The sequence below is a fragment of the Pimephales promelas genome, chromosome 25 (genome assembly GCF_988280905.1).
Source record: "Pimephales promelas chromosome 25, fPimPro1.hap1.1, whole genome shotgun sequence".
Lineage (NCBI taxonomy): Eukaryota > Metazoa > Chordata > Actinopteri > Cypriniformes > Leuciscidae > Pimephales > Pimephales promelas.
In genome coordinates this window covers 14,633,919-14,661,600 of record NC_142793.1, presented here as the reverse complement: position 1 = coordinate 14,661,600, position 27,682 = coordinate 14,633,919, and the positions used below count along the sequence as shown (strand labels likewise).

At 36.8% G+C, this 27,682-nt stretch overlaps 1 protein-coding gene across 2 annotated transcripts in view; it reads right to left on the bottom strand.

The window, feature by feature from the left end:
* Positions 1–27,682, bottom strand: part of agbl1 (AGBL carboxypeptidase 1) — a 222,757-nt gene that overhangs the window by 130,463 nt on the left and 64,612 nt on the right. For both annotated transcript variants that reach the window (XM_089128014.1, XM_089128013.1), the window contains 5 exons: positions 22,813–22,880; positions 16,017–16,080; positions 12,774–12,920; positions 9,822–9,953; positions 7,339–7,432 (listed from right to left, as the gene is read on the bottom strand). In XM_089128014.1, coding sequence (XP_088984140.1) covers positions 7,339–7,432; positions 9,822–9,953; positions 12,774–12,920; positions 16,017–16,080; positions 22,813–22,863 — 488 coding nt within the window. In that variant the 5' untranslated portion in view covers positions 22,864–22,880. The remainder of the gene's footprint in view (positions 1–7,338; positions 7,433–9,821; positions 9,954–12,773; positions 12,921–16,016; positions 16,081–22,812; positions 22,881–27,682) is intronic.

Sequence of the window (27,682 nt, the reverse complement as noted above, 5' to 3'; positions counted from 1 at the left end):
AAGTGCATACTACATTGACTTTCACACACTTTTGCGTCACCATTTGCACGCGGATTTCCCACAAAAAAAAAACGCTTGTCTAAACGCAGAATAAAAAGTGATGACCCAACGCCACTTTTGCGTCTTCTCTTCAGAATCGTTTCCGCGTAAACATAGCCTTAATTTTGTCATAATTTGTATCATTAAAATAGAAAGAGTTAAAATAGAACACATTTATAAAAATATGCCATAACCCTCAATAAATTATATAAAAACTAAATAAATCCCTGTACATGACATTGAGAGAAAGAGATAGTAAAATAAATACAACACATGGTTGCCATGGAAACACTGACGCACCTTGTGATCTCCGTAGCTCTCACACTCACACACGGACTTTTTAATATGAGGTCTATTGGGACCTCCCTCTAGCAGATTTTCGATGTATTGCAGTTTTTCGCACTTCCGCGTGGGTTTCATTTTTCAGATTGGAATGTTGCCGCTTTATCGCTAGCCTCTCTGAAAATCGCTTACCCTAACTTTAAGGCTTTTTAATAACTTTTTTTAAGACCAGCACAAATTAGATTAACCCTATGGGCAGGCTGGGGCAATGTCTATGGTAGCATTCAAAACCATTAAATAGCTGTAAAAAGAGCTGTGTTGAAAAAAAGTCAATTAGAAATGACTATATTTATATTCCTCCAGTTATAAACACTGTGTGTATGCAAAATACAAATTTTGGGTACATTTTTGCTGTGCGCTGAATGAAAATGAAAATTTTACTCTAGGTCGGCTAATGGAACATCCGAAATATAACGGTTACCCTGGTACAAGGCACCTGCAGTGTCAAATTTCTCTGAAAAGCAACAAGTTTGCAGGTGATATAATTATAAACCATAAGATAAACTACGGAATAATTCATCAACAATAAATCATTAGCACTCTGCAGCTGCTTTACATAAATCTGGGTATTCGTCGATTGCGATTGCGAACTGCACTGATTGAGTCTGTAGAATGAATAACAGTACGACAGATAAAATAACACACAAATAATATAGGCTACAGATCAAAGGAACAAAAAAAGTTATACAGAACAAATGATAGAAAGGACAAACAAATTGAAAATACAGACAGATAAATAGATAGACAGAACAAACAATGACAGTCATCTAATTTGTTGTCTCTCACTCCGTTTCTTTGGTCACATCATGGCACTGTAAATCTTGAAAACCTCATTGACATATACCAGCATGTAGCCGGACCCCTACGGTGAGCAACATTGTTAAGACTCCATCACAGAGACAATATGTCACTCCCTGTTCACCAACTGCAAGAGAGCACAAACATCCCAGCGGTTGAACAGACGGGAGCTCACTGACGCAAAACTGCTATTCTGTCCTCAGGATCATCAAGCCACTTTACGGACACAGGGAGCTCCATAAAGAAATCATATCATATCTCGCTTCGGCTGCAGTCAGAGACTTTGAGTCACGCTGCTGATATTAATGCAAACAACGGCGTTTTGCAATTTCGGTGGCAGGCAAATGCCATTGTTTCCCCAAGCAAACGGCTTGTCGCTTCTTTGAAATGACAAGCGGTATCAGTCGGTAGGACTACGAGCATCAGTGCTCAGATGTTCTGCAGGGATTTGAGCTATGAGGCCAGGCTGTCAGCAGACAAATTTGACAATATGGAAGATCTGTTGATCTGTTCTGCCTGTGTATTTGATTTTTTTTTCTCCATATTCATCAGAGAGTGAATGGAGAGAAATTCTCAACGTAGATTAGAACTATTTGCAGCGCACTATAAAGTCCTCAGAGGCCATTTCTAGCCGATGTATGTATTAGCCTTTCAAGTGATACTGAAGTGCTGTCAACAGTCTGGAGAGATTGTGCGTGTGGATGTAACAGCTTATGACATTTATACTCTGAGTTTACATGATTTCAGTGTGGGAAAAAATAGTTCCGCCAAGGGGGCTAACCGGATCCAAAAGTGCAACCTTCACAGAACGATCGGTTCATTGAAAGGTTTCAAAGGTGAAATATGTAATCATAAAACAAAAAGAAAAACATGTCCCAGTGGTCTCTGGCCATGTTTAAAACGAAATTCTTTGCAAATTAGCGGTAATTCGAGGGACGTAATTGCTTGAATGGTGGGTTCATTATTATTCTTAATGAGAAACACAGCAACAAAACAGTATAATGGCATAGAACTTTCATTAACAAAACGAATAAGACGGTTTTATTAGTAAAACGAATTAGCACGGCAGCCTCAATCTTGTGGGTGCCCTTGAAGGTGTGTGTAAATTAGAAGTGTTACTTCCGGATGCTGCCACCTTCATCAGGCAAGCTTTACAGATTGTCTCATTCATGTTTGCAGGTTCCCAATTTTGCCGAATATTGCCGAATAGGAGCTTTTCTATTTCGCTTTGAAACCAAATCTTCCGCCATCGTCTTGTCAGTCAGCTCGTCTCACTCTTCGTGATTCGACTCTCGTACGGCTCAAGCCAAACTGAGCAGATGCATTCAGTTTTTAATTCAGTAAGTGTCTGTTCTCTAACTAAACTGTTCTAACTGTTCCATTTTTTGTGATAATGATTACTAGGGCTGGGCAATAAATATCGATTTCTCGATATTAATCGATTCTCATTTTTACGAACCGATATCGATTCTTAAATCTCAAGAATCGATTAGTCATCCTGATTCATTTGAATGAATGGAACATTGTATCGCGGCTGCGCGCATCCAAAAAAAAAAAATCGCAATAATCTTTGTTTTAAATCGCAATAAAAAAAACAGTTAATTATTACCTTCATATTAGGCTAATGAAGCCTATAGGCTACAACTAGACTCTCATAGTTTACAGCATTAGTTAAGAGATTTGATTTTCTTGAGAAAATTTGCCATTTATTGTAACTGATATCCAAAATAATCAATATTGAATCGAAGCGGAATCGAAATCGAATCGAATTGCAAGCTTGTGAATCGAAATCGAATCGTGAAATTTGTGTCAATACCCAGCCCTAATGATTACTATAAAAAATCTAAATGACAATGGGAGGCGGTCAAGTGATGTAATCGGTGTGCAATTAAAGGGATACTCCACTAGGGATACTTTTTCCTCTTTGTCGCCATCTCTGTTCAAAATCTGCAATTGCAGTCATTCGCAGAATTATCAACTTTACGTGAGTTGTACTGTACTTCAACACCCTCGACACGGCACAGCGTGGATGAACACAATGTTTTTGGAGAGTGTGGATACTGGCATTCAGGATCACAGATTATTATTTTTGGAAATATGACCAACATAAAACTTTTCACCAGAAAATGTCATCCGAACTAGTAACATTCACTTTTCTTCTGGTTCTGACATTGCAGTAAATCACGCTTATTAAATCTAACTATCGCTAATAAGTTTTCAGATCACGCAAAAAACGTGCAAATTATACTTTGTTCTCAAATTGTTAATGTTAACAATGTAAGCAAGCATTGCGTGACTAACATGTAATGTCTTTCCGATATTATCGCATGGGTCCGGTTGCAGTCTCTTTTTTTTTTTTTTTTTTTCTGTAGCGTCTCTGAAGTCCAAACGAAGTCTTTTGATTTTTACAGCGGATGAATCTGTTGTCACTGGTGATTGTTGTTTTATCCTTTCTGGATCCACCATCAAATCGATAAGTTTAATTATACCAAGTCCTGTGAGAAAAGGCCATAAATCTCCACCTCCAACATCCTCAAACGCAATATAGCCAACTAGCCGAGACTCTTCTTTATGTGTACAGATGTGACGCAGTGACCCAGAGACATGCTCGATTCTCCCGCGGAAATCCACCAGTATCACTGGAATTAAAAACATGATTACAAGCTTATCGCTTTGACACGAGCTAAGGCAAGCAGATAGTTTTGAACACGTATTTGGATCATTTTTAACCGCAAAAGTGCTACGGACTGCAGATTTAATAAAAAATTAAATATATATAATATATATATATATATATATATTTAAATAAATATTAAATATACAGCATAATGTTTGATTGATGAAAACAGAGCTTTGCATTGTCTGACTCTACAGTATAACTACTATACAAGCCTATTGCAGAGATATTAGTGTGCTAGAATGTTATTCTGAGCACAGTCCATCTCCGTTATTCTCCAAAGGGCTAGGCTATCTTGTCTCATTCTCTTGTTAATTTGGTGCTCACTGCCAACAGGTTAAGTGAAGCATCAGTGTGTATGGACGGCCTGACTAATTAGTGGCCAGAGCTTCTGCTGATTGTGTAGCTGCTCTTAAATCTGAACTAAAGACTAGAGCTAATCAATGCCTCTCCGAGTCCATGCGATAACCTAAGGACCCTCTCTGGCTGCTTAACTCCAGGAGCACAGCTCTGAGCCAGATAATGTCAAATTAAACCAACAATATGCAATGTAAGTCTAGAACTGGGTTACACCCGCATCTGATAAATGTGCTTGCCGGCTTGGTGCACTTGCAGATTTTCCTCTCTGGTGCGTCCATGTCAGAATTCCCACAAGACAGGAAGCGTACAGGAAAGAGAGAGAGAGCATTCCAATTAGATGGCATTCTGCTGTAACCCGCTGTATGCATGCAGGGAGCTATCTGCAACTTGATATGGAATCAGTCCAGCTTTCCAACAGTTGGCAGAAGAAAGTACAGCGCCCTCTCTAGGCTCTCTACAGTTACCCAACAAGGCTAGTCTCATGCCAACAGCATGTGTGCAGTGTTTTATCTGCCAGATGATAATATTTGGAACTGTTACAAGATCAGCAATTCGTTTAATATAATGTTACAGAATTCCAGCAAGTTTTTCGTATGGTAATACATTTTGTGAAATGAAATGCTCTTTTCCTGTACACTGCGTAGGGACCGTGTGAATTAGAACACAGCTCGGATCAGGGTTTACTGCTCTGTGCAGCATCAAGACACACTCAACAAGCGCTGCACACTTCATGTGGGAATGCGTTTCCTGTCACTGCAGGTCAAGCACTGTTTACCAAAGTTAGGCTAGTAACTGTCAATCAGCACCTGGCTAACACATATCTATGCAGCACACAGTTGCCAAACCCCTGTAAACAAGCATGTTCTTAGCATTTCAATGAGCACGACTGCTAAAATGAGTTGTATCGTGCATGCAAATTTCCCAGGACTGGATTTGATCTATGAGTTACAGTGTAAGACACTGTTTATACAAGATCAGAGCACAGAGATTAGCATTTTTGGTTTGATAAATTGTCATGCCTCATGCAGCACAGCAAACAAACACACAGCCCTGTACAGTCAACAAAATGAAGTAGCTAAATAGCTTAGGCTAAAATGTCAAGTTGTGCAACTTCACTGAAACTAGAAACCATTTTTTAAGAACTGGTTTGAGAAGAATAAATAAATAACCTTGCCATTTTTGAAAAACAAGCCTGGCCTTGAAGCACAAATATTTTGCTATTTCAAGGGTTTGACATTAGGATTATGCTGTGGCCTTTATTATATCAAGGTGAGTCGGGTTGTGCCTGCAGGTGAGACAGAGACTCTCATTGTGCAGCGCCTGAAAAGTCAGACTGCTGACCTTCTGGTGTTGGAAGAATTTGAAATCACTGAAAGTCAAATTATGACCAACTTAAAGTCCAGGACAGGTGTTATATATACACAGTGTTGGGTGTAACTACCCAGATAGCAAACTGACATTGAATCAACGTGGAAATATGACATCGAAACAACGTTGATCTGACATTGTTTTGCTCATCGAATTAACGTTGAACCAACGTCAGACGCGTCATTCTTTCAAAACTAACGGAAAATCAACTTGAAATCAACGCGTTGTTTCAACGTTATGAAAGCAAACCAATGTTCGATTTTCATTTAGCTTTGAAGAATGCCGCGTCTGACGTTGGTTCAACGTTAATTCGATGAGCAAAATCAACGTTGTTTCAATGTCATGAGAGACGTCGTTTCCACGTTGATTTAATGTCAGTTTGCTATCTGGGTAATTACTAAGTACTAAGAAGTAGCTAAATATCTTAGGCTACTAAGTAATTAGTTACTGTAATTTAATTACTTTTCCCTTGAAAATGTAAAGTAAGGGATTACTCTTCATTTATCTGTAATGTAATTACAGTTACTTCTTGAGGTAAATACTGTGTATAGATCAATCCGATCTCACAGCGATTCATATGCATTTTATGAGGTGTCTAAATTGTACGACCGCACTCGTACAAATTCGTATGAATTATTGTAAAATATGTATCAAAAAAGCGTGAAATGTCATGAGATCAGACATGAAACAATAGTGGGTTTAACATTAAAATGTATTATCTGATGCTAAAAAATATGTTTTTTATAATGTAACCTTCTCCACCTTGGTCTGTTTAAGGATAATTCATGCAATTTTATAGTATTTATTTGAAAGAATTAATACGGATTCATGTCTATCCTTGTATTATTCAGCTGGTTGAGATTGATATGGGATTTTGAAAGTAATTAGTAATTAAAAGTAATTCAATAATTTTTTGGAGAGAGTAATTAGTACAGTAATCTAATTGCACTGTTAAAGAGGTAACTAGTAACTAGTAATTAATTACTTTTTTGTTAGAGTAACTTACCCAACACTGTATATATACAGTATATCCTTATTTAGATTATTGCACTTATTAAATGGCATGAAAAATTGCATTATTATTATTGCTAAAACTACAAAAAAAAACTACTACTACTACTAATACTATTATTAAAACAAAAAAATAGTGGTAGCTATTTTTTTAATTTTAAATCAATTTCATAATATAAAATGTTGTCATGCGTGGCTCACTACAGTTATAAAAAGGGATTAATTTAACTATTATACAAATCCCACATTCTAACTATTTATATATTTAATAAATAAATAATAATAATAGAAATAGTAATAATAATAAAATAATGTAAAAATAAAAAGCAAAACAATACTGGTCATAATTAAAATAAGTTTTATATAAAAATAATAGAAATATACAATATGCATAGTTTGACTAATGTAAGCATCCGTTAGTAATGCAATGACCAGCCTTAAAGGAGAACTCCGACGCAAAATGAACCTAAAACATTGGTACCTAGTCAATCGTTCTCTGAGATTTGTTTTCATGATAATCGAATGTAAAGAGTTTTAAAACTGTTTAGCGTATAACGCTAGTATATGGGGCATAGATATAATTTTAGATATAAAACTCTTTACATTCAATTATCAGGAAAACAAAGAACTCAGAGAACGATTGACTAGGTACCGATGTTTTATTAGACCAAAGGTTCATTTTGTGCCGGAGTTCTCCTTTAACAGTACGCCAATGACGCACCCACATGAAATTTGATACTCACTTGACGGTGCGTAAGTGTTTGGTGGAGTGTGGAGATATAAGCTTGAAGACCACATCCAGCCCTCGGTTCTTCCCCAGCAAGTTGGCCGTGGTCACTGAAACACCAGATACCGTGTGTGATTAACACAACATGAAAAGTCTTTGCAACATTGCTGAACCCAACTGAAAATATAACATTTCATAGTGCTGTATACCAGATCCCCGTGTCAATCTCGTGTGGGGGTGATCGTTCTCCAAAAGATAGACCACCGAAGTCCCAACTTCATCCTTATAAACAAGGCATGTGCCCAGATGATATTTCTTCTATTAATATTTTGTGCTTGCTACAAGCTACCTAGCATCATAAACACTGACAGCGGAAACTCTTCAGTGCTCTAGAGCACAGGCTGTATGTCTACTAGTGTTTCAAATATATATTTCAGCTTTTATGATAAAACATAAAAGAAGACTTCTGGGCGCTTTTTCGGACGATAACTGAGAGGTGCATTTCTCACGGTCACAACCTGAGAGCTGAACTTCCCGTGCTGGTATCATTCTTAGGATAGCTGTCACATAACTGATAAACAGACCCCACACTATCAACTCCGCATAGAGCGAGAAGGCGACTGCATTTGAAATAAAACCCAACAAAGGCCAATTTGCATTTTATGGCCGATTACCCGTTATCGCATTTTCCACAAAAAACGAGCACTAGTGGAATCGCATACCAATAGTAAATCAAACGTGAAGGAAAACCTCCTCCTACCACATGTAGAGCAAAAACACAATATATGAATCTTTAGTTCGATTTTAATATGGCGGGTGCGTAAATACAGCAGTAATGAAGTTCCTGAGCAAATGGCACAATAAACACTAAGGCTTGGTTGGCAATTTCACTTGAATGCTCTATAGCTGGAAATGTGTTATGAAAGATGGGAAAAGAACCAGATACAAAGAAATAAACAGATGTTCATCAAAAAAAGCTGTTATATAGGAATTATATGAAACTGCAGAGGTACACAGGCAGAAAGTAAGGTGAACATGAAAATGGAATGAGAATCTTCTCATCATGGAAAAGCCTTTTTTTAGATTGTGAAATATGAATTGTTGGGTGCTGTTTTAAATTGTGTTACACTTTCATTCAAAAGTCATTCATTTTCATTCAAAAGTAAAGAAATTACTTTTATTCAGCAAGGATGTATTAAAGGGATAGTTCACTTTGAAATTAATTTTTGGTATGTTTTAGCGTACCTCAAGGGCATCCAAGATGTAGGTGTCTTTGTTTCCACAGTATTTTCAATTTTGATATTTTTAAATCAAACCGTTCTTGTCTGTCAGTCATATAATGGAGGTCTATGGTCACCACCTCAAAGAGCATGCACAGAGAAGTCCAAATTAAACATGATTTAATGACTTATAAATGTAAGTACACATTGATGGCCTAAGACACAAAACGAGCGGTTTGTGTGAGAAAACGAACAGTATTTATATTGTTTTTACCTCGTGTAATCACAGTCACGTCCAAGTACTCTGAGGGCGAGAGCACTTCTATATGCGCACGCGCCGGAAAGCCCCGGAAGTGATCTCTCGAGCGTGTACGTCACTCATTGTTTACACAGAGATTTCAGAAGTGTTATCCTTCACCATGAAGATTTAAACATAATTTAGATATAAAGGAAATTGCAATGGAAGACGAGGCAACCGCGCAAGAGACCACTTACGGCGCTTGCGCAGAACGAAGCGCCCATGCCTTCAGATCACTTGGACGTGGCTGTGATATTTGGATGACACATTGAAAGCCCTCAATGTGTACTCTTACTGTACATTTACGAGTCATTAAATCATGTTTAATTTGGACTTCTCTGTGCATGCTCTTTGAGGTGGTGACCATAGACCTCCATTATATGACTGACAGAAGAGATCGGTTTGACCTAAAAAAAATCAGAATTGAAAATACTGTGGAAACAAAGACACATACATCTTGGATGCCCTTGAGGTAAGCTAAAACATACCAAAAATTAATTTCATAGTGAACTATCCCTTTAAATTGATCTCAAGTGCAAGTAGACTTAAAAAAAATGCTTTTCCAAATCAATGCTGTTCTTTTTAACTTTCTAATCAATGAATCAAGGTTTTCACAAATAGTAGCACATTTAAAAATATATTAAAATAAAAATCAGTTCTTTAAATTAGTAATATTTTACAATATTAGTTTTTTTACTGTATTTTAATCAAATAATTGTTGATAAGCATAAAAGACTTCTTTCAAAAACATCTTTTAAAACCCAAACAGAAGTGTATATAGTTTTTATATAGTTAGATTTTCAAGATTAAAAAAAGTCATTCCAACTGAGATTAATTCATGCAAAAATATATTGAAAATTCACGTTTTTTGAGTCAAAGAATATACTTTAGCTTATTTGAGTGTAGCTCATCCAATTTAAATCATGAGGAGCAAGCTTAGCCTAGGAAGGCAAAAATGAACTGATCTCAGATCTGACTCACCAGACGAGCAGAAGACTTTGAGGACCCAAAGACAGGCTGCGGCTCTCCGGGCACTCTTTGCATTCTGTCTTAACAAACCAAGAACCACCAAAACGGCATCTGCCTTCTGTGCTTTCAGACCAATTTGACGATCTGAGGAAAATAAGAAAAGCAAGTTCCTCTTTGACATTCATTAAATGAACATTTGTATCATCTTGTTTGACAGTGTTTGCTCACTACAGGGATCTGGGAAGGCAACATTTTTGAGCTGTTGGCAGCTGTGATGAAACAGATTTGGTTTGGAGATCAAAACCACATTTGCTGGGATGTCTAATAGGGAAATTGGGATATCAAAGAGACAACTTCACTTTCAAATTCGAATACAAACTCAGATTCATTCTAAGTCTGAATGCAAGAACAGGAGTGATACACGACGAGCGAACAAGGTTAACATGAAATCATTACGACCCTATTTAGATTTTAATGCACATGCATGGATGTAATGTGTACAATTCCTCAGTAAATAAATAAATTCTGTAAGTAGGCTTACACTGTAAAAAATATTTTCAAGATTTGTTATCAAAACATATTCTCTTTTGTCAAATCAACTTTATAATAATTTATTTAGTTGAGATAACTTATTATTTTGAGTTTCTGATGGTTAAATTAATCTCTTTCATTGTATTAACTCACTTTTTCCAGTTCAATCAACTTAAAATTTTAAGGCAACCCAGGTTACTTACTTTTTTAAGTTAAACCAACAATATTTTTTACAGTGTAGTAATCACAACATTTTTTCTTTTGTCAAATCAACTTAAATAATTTATTTAGTTCAGATAACATATAATTTTGAGTTTCTGATGGTTAAATTAATCTCTTTCATTATTAACTCACTTTTTCCAGTTCAATGAACTTAATTTTAAGGCAACCAAACCATCAATAATTTTTTTTTTTACAGTGGAGAGATCACTGATCCCATTTGACTGTACAGTAGTAACTAAAAGGTCTAGGTTTTGTTCATTCATGCAGTATCAGAAAGTTTGGAACAAAGTAAATGATGACAGTATTTGGGTGAGCCATCCTTTTTTTTTAAGATGAGAAAAAGCAAACGTAAAAAAAAACGCAGTAGGATGTTACAGTATTTCCACACCGTAAATCAACTATTTATTGATCTGGGAAACCAGGGCATCATTCCACCATTTGAAACAGACAATCTCTACTTTGTAAATGCAAATGGATTATTGAAAACATATATCGTGTGCTGAAAAATGCAGTCTGTAAAAACCCACTGCCCATAGAGAAATGTTATAAAAATAATTCAAATCTACCACATGACCCAAAAGGGCCCACAATGACTACAAGCGTTTAAAAAAACAGCTTGATCACAAAAAAAGTCCCTGTTTGCGAATGAGTTTACACGTTCAACAGATGGAGTTTGTTTTTAGACTTGTTTAGTCTAAATGGAAAATGAATAAGTGAGGACGAAGGAAAACATTCCCTGCTGTTTTGATTCGCCCTGTTGCTGAGGTTCATTGGGACAGACATCAAAGTGCAAGAGTGGAACGCTGACAGACACAAGATCCACAGAGGGATCAAACACTCGTTCCTTAAGTTACACAACATCGAAACATTGACCATGCTTCTGCTTAGATGGTGACCTCTGACCCCGCAGGATCGAGGGCTTTTACCTGACCCGACAGTGACCCCACACATGCTGTCTGCACCCTACACGAGAGATGTGACATATGGCCAATCCATATATGAGTGACATCTATTTATGTGAGGTGCTATTTATAGCAATTCAGCAGTGAATTCAGAAATACTAAGCACTAAAGATAACTAAATTAAAAATCGTAATAAGAAATATGACTTTTTTCCTAAAAAAAATAATAATAATAATAATAATAATAATAAGAGTTGGAGAGAAAAAAAGTCAAACTGAGTTAGAGTTTAACAAATCTGAGGTTATTTTTGGTCCACACTAGATTTTAATGTTGGGCGAAATGACAAAAAGGCTAAACTTTTTTAGCCTTAAGTTTACAAAAGTTTAGTATTTTTCCAGTGGAAATTGTAAATAATATTCAAATGCACTTTTATACACTAGCTGAAATGTAAGTCACCATATACAGGTGTTGTTATACAGAAAACAAATCATTTTCGGAAATTGAAATAAAGTTAAAATATAAATATTAAATGGAAAAATGTAGATATTAGATGTAATATAAATATAAAAAAATAAATATTAGAGGTCCAAAATTAAATTAAAGCTAAATAGAAATGACAAAAGCACAGACAATTACTAAAAACTCAAACTAAAATGAAAACTGAAAATATAAAAAATAAAAGCAAATTAAAAATATATTAATAAATATATTTGCATTTGATTTTTGCATTTTGCACACTAAAGATTATAATATTGGGCGAAATGACAAAAAGGCTAAACTTGGGGGGAAAGTTTAGCCTTTTTAGCCTTAAGTTTACAAAAATTTACTATTTTCCCAGTGGAAATTGTAAATAATATTCAAACGCACTTTTATACACTAGCTGAAATGTAAGTAACCATATACAGGTGTTGTTATGAAGAAAACAAATCATTTTCGGCAATTGAAATAAAGTTAAAATATAAATATTAAATGGAAAAATGTAGATATTAGATGTAATATAAATATTAAAAAATAAATATTAGATGTCCAAAATTAAATTAAAGCTAAAAAGAAATGGCAAAACACATACAATTACTAAAAACTCAAACAAAACTAAAAACTGAAAATATAAAAATAAAAGCAAATTAAAAATATATTAATAAATACTATAATATTTGCATTTGATTTTTGCATCTGTTTAGTCATGGTAAATTAAATCTAATGGTGCATTTGACTCATTGGCATCAGTAAAATAACACTATAAGAATTAAAAAAAAAGTTTGAAAAAAAAAAAAAGTTGTGTCAATAATTCCTGCATTTCATCACTCACCTCGCTGGCCCACCTTGGCCAGCAGGTGCAGTAGCGGTAGCAGGACGGTGTAGTTGGGTGTGAAGCTTTGGGCTGAGTTCACCAGAGCCGTCAGCAGAGCCTCACTGCCTCCTTTCGATATCATATGATGAATCCGTCTGTCTGTGCCTACAGGAAACACCCGTCATAATTTCACAAAGTGTCAAATTTAGGCTGATAACAACTCTTACGCCAACCAGCGGTGCCATCTTCGCCACTGGCGGATTACCACAAGATGATGTCTGGGTTTATTTTCGACTTTCTTTCAGAACTTATGAAAATTTGTGCTGATTAGAACTTTGCGCTGGAGGCTGGTGAATAAATTTGGCTAATTACTTTGCTGTGAATTCATTTCAGATTACAGGATTAGTATAGCACTGCTCCACCTCTACAAGAGTATTACTCGATAGATTTGTTGGTGAATAATAGACTAGAATAAGCCCAAGATATGGAAATAAATATCATTGAAACAGTGCAGTTTATATAATTAGATCCTGAGAGAAATGTGCCGTGACGTCATGTTTTATTAGGGCCTCTTTAAAAGGTCTCATTTTGAAGTTAATCCCTCTGGATTACTGCAGTTTTTTCAACATTTCAAACCATCATATTTTTTTTCTGTGTTCTCTCATATTCTTTTAATTTAAATCAAGTACATTATTTACATTTGTTCATTTAGAAGATGCTTTTGTCCAAAGGGACTTAGAATATATATATATATATATATATATATATATATATATATATATATACACATATATCCTGTATATGGTGGTTTCTTCAAATATGGACATTTTTAGACCTCTGATTGTCTTGCCTTTAAACATATTCTATTGCAGAAATCATATTTTATATATATATACTGTATATATACAGTATATAATTGCTTCTTTGTCTTGCTTTATATATTATAAATACAAAACTATAAAATAATATCATACATTTTTCATGCATATTTAATAGGATGACAGGAAATTCTTTGGCTGTTTTCGAATTCGCCCCCTACCTCATCCATCATTCCCTACATTACTCCACTAATTTAGTCCACTTCAGGGAGTGAATTAAAATGAGGGAGTGACGCTTAGTGCACCAGATGGGCTGCTGCTTTTTTTGTCCAGTTTGTCCAGCCACTCCAGTAATAATACGAAAAGATTTATAACTCTGTCATAGAAACTATGCACAAACTTTTTGCGCATACTTTATCAATTAAAAAAAGTTATACCTGAATGATATTACACTGTACCCACATTGGACCAGCGTTTCGGAAAAAAGGACATTGGACCAATTATGGGTATTCTCAGTCGTTGAGCATACATTGGTTGTACATTCGTAATTGTGGTGTATTGTGGGATTGAATGAGTGCACTCAATAATGTCCACAACTACAAATGGCCGTCCCCTCAAATAGAATTCCATTTTAAGGGTTAGTTCACCCAAAAATTCAAACTCTGTCAGTAATTACTCACCCTCATGTTGTTCCAACCCCGTAAGGAACACAAATTAATATATTTTTTGATGAAATCTTCATTCGTTCATAGGCTTCTAGGCAATTTAATTCGTCACTTGATAAACTTAAAGGGGCACTTTTGTTGTTGCATGTTTTCTCATCAGCTCCTCCTACAGCTGTGCGGCATATATTTTCGCAACACTGTCATAAAAAAAAAAACTCACTTGTAGCACCTTCCTCCCTTTCTACCATTGCTCGTGTGCATTTGTTATTATTGGAGCCGGCCAACTTTATCATGTGGAGCTATGTCTACCGATTGGGTAATACATCATACACGGTATCATAAAATCCTGTCAATTTGCCATAAAGCAGTTCGTGTTTCTCACTCGTTCTCGCTTCTCACAAGACTTCCTATTTCCAACTCAACGGGATGTTAGTCCTCATGTTGCAAGGTTGGTTTTCCGCCTGGGGACGCTGGGGGGAGCAGGGAACCATTCTCTCCAGAACAGGTTATTGAAACATTCAAATGATTTCTAAACAGTTTTATTAAGTTGAAATAGTTGCCAAGTCCCCCTTTAAAGTTGAGCCACTGTTGTCACTTGGACTATTTTAACTTTTCTGGACAGGCAGAATGAAATTGCCAAGAAGCCTACAGTATGAAGGAGTGATCCAGCTCTCAGATTTCATTAAAAAAAAATCTTAATTTGTATTCAGAAGATAAGTGAAAGTCTTAAGGGGTTGGAATAACATGAGGGCGAGTAATTACTGACAGAGTTTTCATTTTTGCGTGATCTAACCCTTCAAGGCAATAGGAGGCGATTTTAGACACTGCCTCTGTTTTCTTTATGTCACATCTCATATTTCATCTCAAGCATGCTCTTCACTGTCTCCTTTGTAACTGATTACAGTAACTAAAAATATTAATTGGGGCAAAATTGTTATTATGATAGAAATAAATTACACCACAGATTGTAATATGTACAAATTAATATAAATATTTGTTGTACAAAAAACATTGAATAGGCCTGTTTATTCAACCCGATCTCACGACCAAATCGTACGAATTCGACGAATGATTAAAACGTGGCTAATTCGTAACAATTCATTTGATCGTACATACATCACGAATTGGCCAATTCGTATGAATTCGTACGAATGACCTACCCCTTACCCCGCCCCTAAACCTACCCATCACGTGGGTTTAGACAAATCGCACGAATTCGTACGAGTGAGGTTGTACGAATTAGACACTTTTTAATCATTCGTCGAATTTGTACGAATTGGTCGTGAGATAGAGTAGGTGTTATTTTACACTTTGTTTAGATGATCAATTTAAAATAAGATTATTATTATTATTATTAATAGGAACAACAATGACTATAATAATAATACAATATGCGCATTTGTGATCGATTTTCATATTTTGAGGTTGAAAGTCTGAATTCAGAATAAGAGTAAACAAAAAAAAAGTCATCTGAAAAGTACCAAATACATAGCAACGGCATGCTGAGACGTTTCCAAACAGTTTTAATGAGACGTAAATAAGTGAATGTTAAAATATATTACAGTAGTAAAAGGTACATAAAAGTGTCCAAAGTTGAAGAAACGCCTGTATATCAGCAAATTTATTTTTTGTGGGGAAGGTTTTTGGCTTTTTTTGGACACACATATGGTTTCACTCCGTATGGTTGATTAAACAAATTTCAGCACACTTGCGATCGGTGCAGAGGCGTGACAGAAAAATGAATCAACAAATTTGGCTGTAGGAAAAGGGCATCTCACCTGCTGACAACAGTTCATCCAGGACGTTGATGATGTTTAGCATGCTCTCGATATCCTCAGCGTTCTGGAAAGAGAACAACATACATAAACAATGAAGCTTAAAGTAGAACCTGGCTTCTGCATTACGATTACCTAGAGTGTCCACACACAATGTATCTCAACAAATAGGAAACAATCTAAGCAACTAGGATGACATTACTATTTACAACCCATGTGATATATAGTGTTGAGTGTGTCCTGGCTGGCACAGCAAAATCTTCCAACACTGTGTCTGTTTTCAGAATGCAATGGGGGCTCGTTCCTCGGCGGGGACCCGGAGCCCTTGGTTAAAAGCAGCAGCAGTTGACGGGTAACCGGTCGGGGGCCGAAATCCTCTGAGAAGGAACTCCACAGCTGGGGATTCAAGCTTTGGCTTTCATTATTGGGCAAAAATGGCAGAGAAAAAGGGTGAGAACACAACACTGTGCAGACTGCATCTGTGGTAGTCGTGTCTTTCTGACAATGGCCATTGAATCCTATTAGGAATCTCCAGAGCCAACTGCACCACAAAGAGTTCTGTCCTGCTTACCCCACATTAGCGAACTGGTGCAAGATATCCCCAAGAAAATAGTGATAGTTTCTGTGGGTGTGGAGACATTTTGTTTGGGCCTTGATGGATTCTGGACCATTATTTTAAAATTATATATACTATTACAGTATTTATTAATATTTTGAATTAGCTTTATCTTAACAACAACAACAACAACACTGGTTCTGGATATAGCCTATCAGCAGGATATATTGTATGATTTATTTAAGCTAAAAAAGGCTGCTTTTTTTGTCTTTAAATTGTTTAAAGTCTCCTGAATAACACGAGATAGGGAAAATGTGTTGTGATTTTTTTTATGTAACCCTTTTAGATGAGTAGAGCATTTTTCTTCATTCAGTTCTTCAAAGGGATAGTTCACCCAAAAATGAAAATTATGTCAGTATTTACTCACCCTCATGTTGTTCCAACCCCGTAAGACCTTCGTTCATCTTCGGAACACGAATTAAGATATTTTTGATGAAATCTGAGATCTGTATCACTCCTCCATACCAGTCCATAGGCTTCTTGAGGGATTGAAACTTGCCGGCCTCGAAAATTATTAAAGACATCTTTAAAATAGTCTACCATTTCAGCTATTCATTTCCTTCTCTGTGTATGATCTGTTGTTGTACGTCACACACATCACACACATGACCAGCCTCGGCCAATAGTGAGCCTACGTGTGACGTAGCTCTGCGCTATCACACTACGTTAACTGACTAGAGGCCCAGAGAAGGAAGTGAATAGTTGAAATAAAGTAGTTATTTATGTTTGTTTTAGCGCACAAAAAGTATTCTCGTCACTTGATAAAGTTAAGATTGAGCCACTGTAGTCACTTGGACTATTTTAACGATGTCTTTAATAACTTTTCGAGGCTGGCAAGTTTCAATCCCTCAAGAAGCCTATGGACTAGTATGCAGGAGTGATCCAGCACTCAGATTTCATCAAAAATACCTTAATTCGTGTACCAAAGGTGAACGAAGGTCTTACGGGGTTGGAACAACACAAGGGTGAGTAAATACTGACAGAATTTTCATTTTTGGGTGAACTAATTCAATGTTACTTCACAAGTTACTTCTCAAATCGCATTTATGTTCCTGTACATTCAAATATGGCACATCAAGATGCTTCAATGATATTTTGATCAAACCAAGAGCATGGTATCAATTGAGCTGCAGCAGACGAGAAGATTTTCAGCCAATTATGACTTAATTTTTAGCTTTTTCCTCTATTGCATGAGTTTGGAAGACTCTAAACTAAAGGGAGCACATGTATAGCATAGCATATGGATACATTTATGGTAGTTTTTTTGTCAGTTTTCGAGCATAATAGCTTAATTTTTATCCTTGTTCATTGGGCACTAAAAATCAGCCAAGTCATTTTTCCAACAAATCCTGTTGTGTCCCACAGAAGAAAGAAAAATCATAAAACAGGGAAAAACCTGAGGGCTAATACATGATTTTTGGGCGAAGTATTTCTTGGTTCATTACTTGGACTGGGCTTTTTTGTATGCGTTAATATTTTAGTGAAACCAATGTTTTATGCAATATCCATATAACTATGAAACATATCATGGAGAAATATAAAATGTCACATTATGAACAAATAAATTTATACATTTTGTTTCTAGGGCATTTCCGTCACATTCTGTGGCATTTTTGCTCCAAATAGCCCCATTAATTTTTGACCCTAAAGGTGAGTGGTTTTAATGAAGAAACTACATTTCACTGAGGATGAACTTTTACACTAAACTTGTAGAATAGAGCGTGTGCTCTTTCTTGGAAATCGATGGCCCTGTCATCAACATCTGGGATAATTCCACACAACCATGTTAATTACTCAACATTAATGAGCGTGACCAGCATACAGAGCCAGCTGGCACATCATTAGAGCATTACATCAACAATCTTTTAACAGAATAATCCAGTGATACTTCATATTACGAATGATTACTTCTATTTCCGTCCGGCATCACCTATGCCAAGCAACAATCAAAAAGCATTGCTTCTCATCTGTCAGTAGGGAGAAGGACATGAGTTCATATTCTCAGGAACTCGTTCGAAAGTGAAACTCATTTCATATCCGAGTTCATTTTTAATTCTTTAATGAGGGACACTGGCTACCTCTCTATGCACACCATTAACTTTTAAGACGGTGGCAGGAATGCAGCGGATGAGCTTTGGCTGATCACCCTGTGTAAGCCGGGAACCCCTCCGGATGGCAAACTATTCAAAATAGCGAAGAAAAACTATTAAAAGTTATTCTGACACACCTTAAAATGCTTTTTTACATCTTAGACACCAAAGGCAGGACCTGGCATGTCTCTGCGAGGTGATATGAGAGCTATAAAACAGGAAGGGGGAAGAATATGGAGAAGAAAAAACCTCAGACACAGCACCCTGAGTGTCTGTGTCAGTCTCAATTTGAATTAGCGGCAATCCCATTTCAGGCATCAACAGCTTCATGTCAAGGACTGTGAATTTGGAACTTATTGCCACGTTTGATGCCAGTCATGGCTGGAGGAAGGCGACACATTGGCTGTGGCTAATCGTGAGGGTATTACTAGCTACCCTTGTCAGTTTGCGTTGTAATAAAGGAGTCAATTCTTCAAAGCCGAGGCCACATGGCCAATGCCAAGCAGTTGCAAGCAAGCATCCTTATTTGAACTGACAGAACATACAGACGAACTTTTTTATCTGAAAAGTAAAGCTATTTTCTGTCACATTCAAAGGCACAACATTTTTGTTATTACATTAAAAACTATAGCTAATTATATTGTCATTAAAATAGTAAAATTACATGATAAAAAATATATATATATATAAAATAGTATAACTTCCTATTCATCAACATCAACTGTTTTGAACATAATAATGAATGTTTTTTGAGCATCAAATCAGCAATGATTTCTGAAGGATCATGTGACATTGAAGACTGGAGTAATGATGCTGAAAATTTAGCTTTGCATCACCAGAATAAATTATTTTTTTCAAATATATTCAAATAGAAAACAGTTTAAATTGTCATAATATTTAACAATATTACAGTTTTTTGTATTGTTTTATCAAATAAATGCAGCCTTGGTGAGCATAAGAGACTTTTAAAAACATTAGAGTTCAGTCAATTTAATGGATCAGAGAACAATTTGCTACTTAAAGAAAAACTAGTGAGACTTTATAGGACTATCAAGTTCAAGATCATTTGTTTAAAAAAAAACACTTGATATGCATTTACATCAAGAATGTTCTCTGTTCTACATTTACAAATACATTTTTCCCTTCTGAGATCAGAATGAAACCTTTAAAGCTTTCATTAATCCCACACTGAGTTCATTGCTGCACTAGTTTTTCCCCCTTCTCCTTACAACGCTCTTATCAGCATAGAGGGAATAAATCTCATCTTATGCTTTTCACTTGCAATTAATCGCTTTGACGCGTACACTAAATAATTTCTGCTCCTCTGAGCTTGATTTTCATGCAAGAGGTAGAAAGTTATCTGAAATTCGGCACGTCGCCCTCCTGTGAGCACATAAGGCCTTTGCAGTTCATTGGCAGCAGCTGATATACAAATCACTGATATGAAATCAGTCACCATAAGCTGTGGAAGTGGATAAAAATCACATTTAAAATGTACAATTTGGATTATGAGACATTCTGTTAGCACAACAACTCTACTCAAAACACATATGGAAAGCAGGGAACAAAATATAATGTATACTGGTCCTTTTATTTTAAACCATCAATTACTATTGTATCGATGGATGCTGTCATGATGAACAATAAACAATATCAGAATCAAATATGTGTGTGCATGAAGCCACGTCATCCTATATAATCCTTTTAACTTAATCACAAGGCACTCGAGTTTGCGCGCGAGTTGAGTTCGCGCGCGATCATTGGTAACTAAACAACAGTGGATACTCAGACTGTGGATACGATGATGGTACTGTGTGGTGTTCTGAGAATATCAGCTCAAATGGACAGTTAATCCGAATCAGATGTAGAACATCATTTAGTTAACAATGATCGCGCGCGCAAACTCGACAATCGGCTACTGTGGACTTCGACCGAAAACAGGAAGTAAATACAGGTATGTGAGCTGGCTGAATTAATATCATTTTTATTAATATCTTTCACATCTACTGCAGTCAGATTGACCGTGATCACTCTTAACAACAAGACTCACATGGCTGTGCACTCGTAATGACAAATCAAGGATGTTAAGAGGCTAAAAGCAGGTTTAGAACTTGCCCCATTGAAGTTAACAGGGTGCGAATTTTAAAAAGATGATAACACGGTGTAGGCAACACCGATTTTTGTCGTTTTTGTCTGTACTAACAGCACTCCAAATGTACAAAAAATGAGCTCAATGTTAAAATTAGAGCCCGACCGATAAAGGATTTTGAAGGCCGATACCGATACAAATATTTGTTGGTTTAAAATTCCAATATTCCGATATATCGGCCGATATTTTTTTTTTTTCAGAAACGCGCAACAAAACATTAACAGATTTCCCTAACATTAGTTATTTGTAGTTATGTATGAGTTTTAACTAAAATAATATGATAATGCATTTTAAAAAGAAACTTGTTTCTTTTATTGTCGCAACAGAGGAACCAAAGCTCATTAATGTTAACGTTAGTGGTCTTCCAATGATAGTGGCATTAGCTAGCATTGTGGTTAGGGACTGTGTAAAGTGCCCTCTGGTGGACAAACTATACAACTCCAACACTCACAACATGGTTCAAGCGTATTTCGTCCATTTTTATTTTATTTTTGAAATATTCATTTATTGGCCATTATAACTGCCGATACCGATAGTTTGGAAAATGCCTAATATCGGCCGATAATATCGGCCAGGCTCTAGTTAAAATTGACCGGAGTTCTCCTTTAAGTTCCGTATCAAATACTAACTACTACTACTGACCTATAAAGCCCTAAATGGTTTAGCTCCTGTGTATTTAATGGACCTTCTATCGCCTTACAATCCATCGTGTTCTTTCAGATCACTAAATTCAAGGCTTCTGGTCATTCCTAGGATATCTAAGTCCACTAAAGGAGGGAGGGCGTTCTCGCATTTAGCTCCTAAACTCTGGAATAGCCTTCCTGATATTGTTCGAGGCTCAGACTTTGCGATGAGACGACTAAACGCCTGTGAGGAGACGACTCGACGCCTGTGAAGAGACGACTCAACTCCCGCGATATGTTATGCCCTAAATAAATACATGATTAACTAAATGTAGTTTCCCATGAACATTTCTGAAATGCACTTATGTAAAGCTGCTTTGAAACACTAGTATTATGAAAAGCGCTATACAAATAAATTTGAATTGAATTGAACTGAATATACTTCATTAAGACAATCTTCTCAATCATGGCATCATTCAGTCAAATGCTTTACTAAGATGACCACGAAACTCTATAACTGGTCATCATTGCCCTGACTTCCTATTAGCTATGTAAAATTTCTACGATTCCTGTGGATAGACGTTTACAGCATTTCGCCAAAATAAAAGCTCACAGATTTGAAATTTTGAAAGTGAAGACATAAATATCGGTACTGTAACTTGCAGTGTAAAATAAAATGATTATAATTTACAGAACTATAATTTACAACAAGTAATATATTTATATCTTCATTTTTGAACAATAATAAAAATCCCTTTACACATGCAGCCCTATAATTTTAAAATAAAAAAACCCTACACTAAAAAGATTACTTGCATGTCACGTGACCTTAATCGCTAGAGGTAAATATTTTACATATAGCCTATATCTGATATACAGCCTATACAGTGTAATATTTGATGTCTAAGGGGTTCAGCTGACAAACAAGTTTCTAGTACAACAAACAAAAAAGTACAACTTTAAAGCTTGCCTTGTAAAGCAGTTGTTTAGTACACACTAGTCCAAAATAGCGCTCACAATGATACCGCCATACAGTCTGCAAATTGCAGCTACGGTTTCAAGCATTGCGCCCCATCGCGCATGTTAACGTTTCGAATTTTGCCTTGGAGTGGGGAGGTAAACATGTTTACATTAAACCACAGGCTCTACTTTTCATGGTCCTGCGATACCATGTAATTAATCTTTCCCACTCAGCACATGGAAAGTGCCCTGCGTGTGTTGGCAGTCATTACCAGCGCGCTTGCTGGCATCTGTAGGCCGTTCCTATGCTTAGAATGAGAGACAATCCAGATGCATGCGTTCAGAAACAATGTGCGTTTACCTGCAACGTGCCTAGGAGAACCTCGAGTCCGCTGGAGCTCGACGATGCCATGCTGGGTCTCGATCGGGCTGAAAAACGGAAACAAAGAAGGAGAAATGACAGAGAGGTTAGAGTGACACAGAGGCAGCACCTTCTCCCTCTGTGCTTAAACAAGACAGACGGGTACAGTTAAAGCCGAGAGGGGTTCAGCTTGTCGCCTGAAACTCTATCTCCCTCAGATAAACCCGCGGGCTGCTCCAGTTGTGCACGGACATTGAGATGAGGCTCCTATTAAAAGGGCCTGACGAGACACAGGGATTAAACCAAGCCGAGCATTTCACAGTAGAGAGGACACAGACCGGAGGGATATCAAGAGGCTGAGGAATCTTCTCTGAGTGTGTGTATGTGTGCGATTAGGAAGAGAGGCGAGCGGCTGTGTGTGTACATGCGTGACAGAGCTAATAGAGGCAGGCTGTGTTTAAACATGGACTGGCACTAGCATTAAAAAGATGATCCATCCCTGAAATGGATCTAGACAGAGTAAATGAACGTGATTAGTGTTGAACTCACATTCATAGCTGTGTTTTTGGCTGCCATAAAGGGGCATCTGATGCCAGGAAGAACAATTAAATAGGCAACATTTGTGTTACCAAACTCAAAGGCCTATAACAGTTTTAGCAATTTACAGTCATGAGATTACAGGCAGCCACTACACATAAAGATGCTACACACATGTAGCTTGAATGAACAGTTGTTGTTGTTTTTTTAGTTTAAAATAGGTTATATACTTTTAAGATTAAAAGCAAACACAACATGATCTGACTTTGTGGCTGCTTTGTGAAATTCTGCACAAAACAAAAACACCGGACGAACTTAATAAAAATGCAAATTCACTCTCTGTCAGTAGGCGGTGCTTATGGAGCAATATCAATATCAGACTTATAATATTTGTCATTACAAAAACGGCATCTGAAGACAGTCAGTTCAGTTCCCTTCAGAAATACATTCATACAAACCCCCACCTCCAGTTCAATATTTTTTTTTCCTTTCAATATAGAGCGACAAGTGTGCTTGCTGCTACTATTGTCTCTGCTGACACATCTGTGCTCTCCTCTTTGTGTCCATCTTCAGCTTGTCCTGTTGCCAAATTCTGAAGATTAAGTGTGGGGGTGTGGTTATTATTAGGCAATCAGGTAGTTTAATTTGGCGAGCCGCGGGGAGTCGAAATTCGGCACAATACCATTCCAATTTATGGCCACTCGACTGGTGCATCTCTAAAAATCATCAACACAACACAACTATATTAATATCATTGGAGTCATTTTCAGATCAATTTTGTTTTTCCAACTGATAAACAATAAAAACATTGACAGCCAATCAGAATCCATCCTGTTTTAAAGAGCTTAAACTGTGTTCCGAAGATGAACGGGGGTCTTATGGGGTTGGAACGACATGAGGGTGAGTTTTTTTTTTTTTTTTTTTTTTTTTTTTTTTACGGGTGGCGACTAACCCTTTAATAAACACATAAACACAACGATATTGTGCATTGGTGTGGACTGAAATAGCTATTGTTATCTTTATATTGCTCTTGGTGTAAACGGGCCTTTGTGTGAATTGTTTTGACTAAAAGTTGCATTAGGCATACAATTTTATCCAGTGACTTATAAATAGGGATAATGTTTGCTTTGGTGTAGGTAGGTGGGTGGATACGTCTGGTCTCTAGGTCTTGTTTTCCAAGCCTCTTACTTTGTTTTATAAGCCTCTGACAAAGGTCAGACCTCATGTTATGATGCAGATTTCCTGATTCTATGAAACCACTCCCTCAGAAACAAGCAGTGGGCTCAGATTGGTTAGTTTGGGCCGGTGTGTTGTGATTGGCTAAACTGTCGCTCACGTTGTCCGGAAGGTTAAAGCCCATTACCTTTACGGGCGAAACGTGCATGTCATGAGCTCCGGTCCAGATGTAAATAAGGTAAATAATGGTGTCGAACTGCAGTATCAGTTTGAGGTAGAATCAGACCGAGAAAGCCACAAGTCAAGCAGAAACTCACCACACACGGCTCTTACTAAACGTTTCTGAATGATAAATTGCTACATTTTTTTAACTTTATACACGTTTGTTTTACACAATAGCATCTGACTGGCAACAATAGCAACTGACTGGCTACTAAACAACGTTGGCATTAGTTCACGTTCTTGATCAAATCGAAAATAACGTCATAAAACATATAACGTTATACAAAGTACATGAAAAATACATTTAAAACACTAGTAGCCTAGTGGCTATAAAGCCAGCGCTGGCATTTGAAAAAAAATAATAATAATAAAACAAGGCTACGTCTGGAATTAAACATGCAAACACATCTAAAATGATGAAGTCTTAGCCTACTTACAGGTTGTGGCCCAACAACTGATGCTTCTTGTTTTAAAGTTGGAACTGCTTCATGTTTTAGTAACAGTTTCTTGTTGAATCCGGCTTTGAATTCGTGGAGATTCTGGAAGCTGTCTTCCGTAAAATGCGCAGCACAGAGAGCTAAATTACGATCGTCATTTTCAGGGATATAATCAAACATAAATTGTATCCATTGTTGACGAAGTACAGCATCCGTGGGAAGCCTGAACACAGAAGACCTGACAGCTGGGTGAACACAACACACTTGATGAGCCGCAGAAATATGGCCATGCCCTTTTTTGCATTTTCTGGAGGGAGGGGTTAATGCAAATGTGTGACTAAAACTAGGTTAGTGACGTCTAAAACCCAGCTGTAGTCCCAATCGAGTCGATTTTGTAGGCAATATACTTCCTGATTTTTAAAAGGACGATATCTCTGCTTACACTAAACTTTCAGCGCTGCAACTTTGCAGATACTGTTCATGCAACAACAGCAACATTACACACTATTTAAAATCAAAAAATTGAAATCGCAACGCGCTGACAAAGTCATTTTTTTAATGAAAGTGGGTTGTAAAGTTCCAAATTGCAAAAAAAAAAAAAAAAAGCGTGAAGTGATTTGTGATTTATGGAACAACATTCCAAACAACCAATAAAAATTGGAGGGACAAGTTTACAGTTTATGTCGAGTTTAGGCTTACTTACAACCAGGGTTAGATGCTTCTACATCAGTGTAATTCACCTATAATTTCCCTCTGCTTTTAGGGCTAAATTATGATTAGCACTTGAGACATTTTTAGACAGGAATGTAGGTCCAGGATCAACAAAATGTGTGGGGGTAGCACGGTAGACTCAGTTACACTTCTTCTCAGTCAGAACTTAGAATTATCTCTATCATGGGCACTATTTAAACACATCTGCCGACTACATTGTGTGAAAGATGGCTAAATATTCCATCTGGCTAAAGCAAGCACTGTGTCGCGGCTGCGTACGCACAGCTATTTATACCACTGTTTTAGGACATGGAACATCAGGGCATGAATGCTGGGTGATGACAGCTCTGGTGCAACTGATGAGATCAAGATGTTGTTCAGAGAAATCAAAGTGAGTATAAACACCAAATGCAACACTGCCATCCTGACTTGGCCACTATCCTTATGGATTTGTTTTCTGAATTACAACTATTTAAATAGGACATCAGCATGTCATGCTTTGTAACTTTCGATTCGGGATTAAAATCACAAAGCACATCTATGAAACACACATTTTACAAGAGCAATGGCACCTGTCATGCCGTTCTATTTGCAGAGTGTCATCAAACCGTTTTACATTAATCGTCCAATCAGAAAGAATGTTTATGGTCAGCAGCTGATGAAGGCTTATGTGCATCGTCTTCATTAGCTGAATTTCTGCTAGTAACCCGAGTCCTCACTTAGGATGACATTGTTTATGTTTAAGAAGCCAAAACAGACAGGCTGTCGGAATAAAAATTTAAAAAAAAAAAGCCATTGGACATTTTTTCAAGGGTTTTTCAAGAGTTTTAAAGAGTTAGTTCACACAAAAATGAAAATTCTGTCAGTATTTACTCAACCTCATGTTGTTCCAACCCTGTAAGACCTTCGTTCATCTTCGGAACACGAATTAAGATGAAATCTTATAGCTGGATCGCTCCTGCATACTAGTCCATATGCTTATTGAGGGATTGAAACTTGCCGGCCTCGAAAAGTTATTAAAGACATCATTAAAATATTCCAAGTGACTACAGTGGCTCAATCTTAACTTTATCAAGCGATGAGAATACTTTTTGTGCGCAAAAACAAACAAAAATAACGACTTTATTTCAACTATTCACTTCCTTCTCTATGGGCCGCTAGTCAGTTAACGTAGTGTGATAGCGTAGAGCGTCACACGTAGGCTCACTATTGGCCAACGCTGGTCATGTGTGTGATGCGTGTGACGTACAATAACAGAAGCTTACGCTATTAAACTAGTAACCTGACTCAATGCAGAGAGAGAAGTAAATGAATAGTTGAAATACAGTCGTTATTTTTGTGTGCAAAAAGTTTTCTCGTTGTTTGATAAACTTAAGATTGAGCCACTAGTCACTTGGACTATTTTAACGATGTCTTGAATAACTTTCCGAGGCCGGCAAGTTTCAATCCCTCCAAAAAGCCTATGGACTAGTATGGAGGAGTGATCCAGCACTCAGATTTCATCAAAAATATCTTAATTTGTGTTCTGAAGGTAAACAAAAGTCTTACGGGGTTGGAACAACATGAGGTTGAGTAAATACTGACAGAATTTTCATTTTTGGGTGAACTAACCCTTTAACTTAAAACACTGCAAAAGGGGAAAAAAAGTAGCTTAAACTGAAATTTTGTTTCGAATGAATAAGCCGTTCAACATTTGTTTTTTGAAAACTAATTGTCCTGGATCTGATTTAAAATTTTGATTGTATGAGCCACACTAGAACCGAAATTGAAAAAGGAACTGCAGGTGT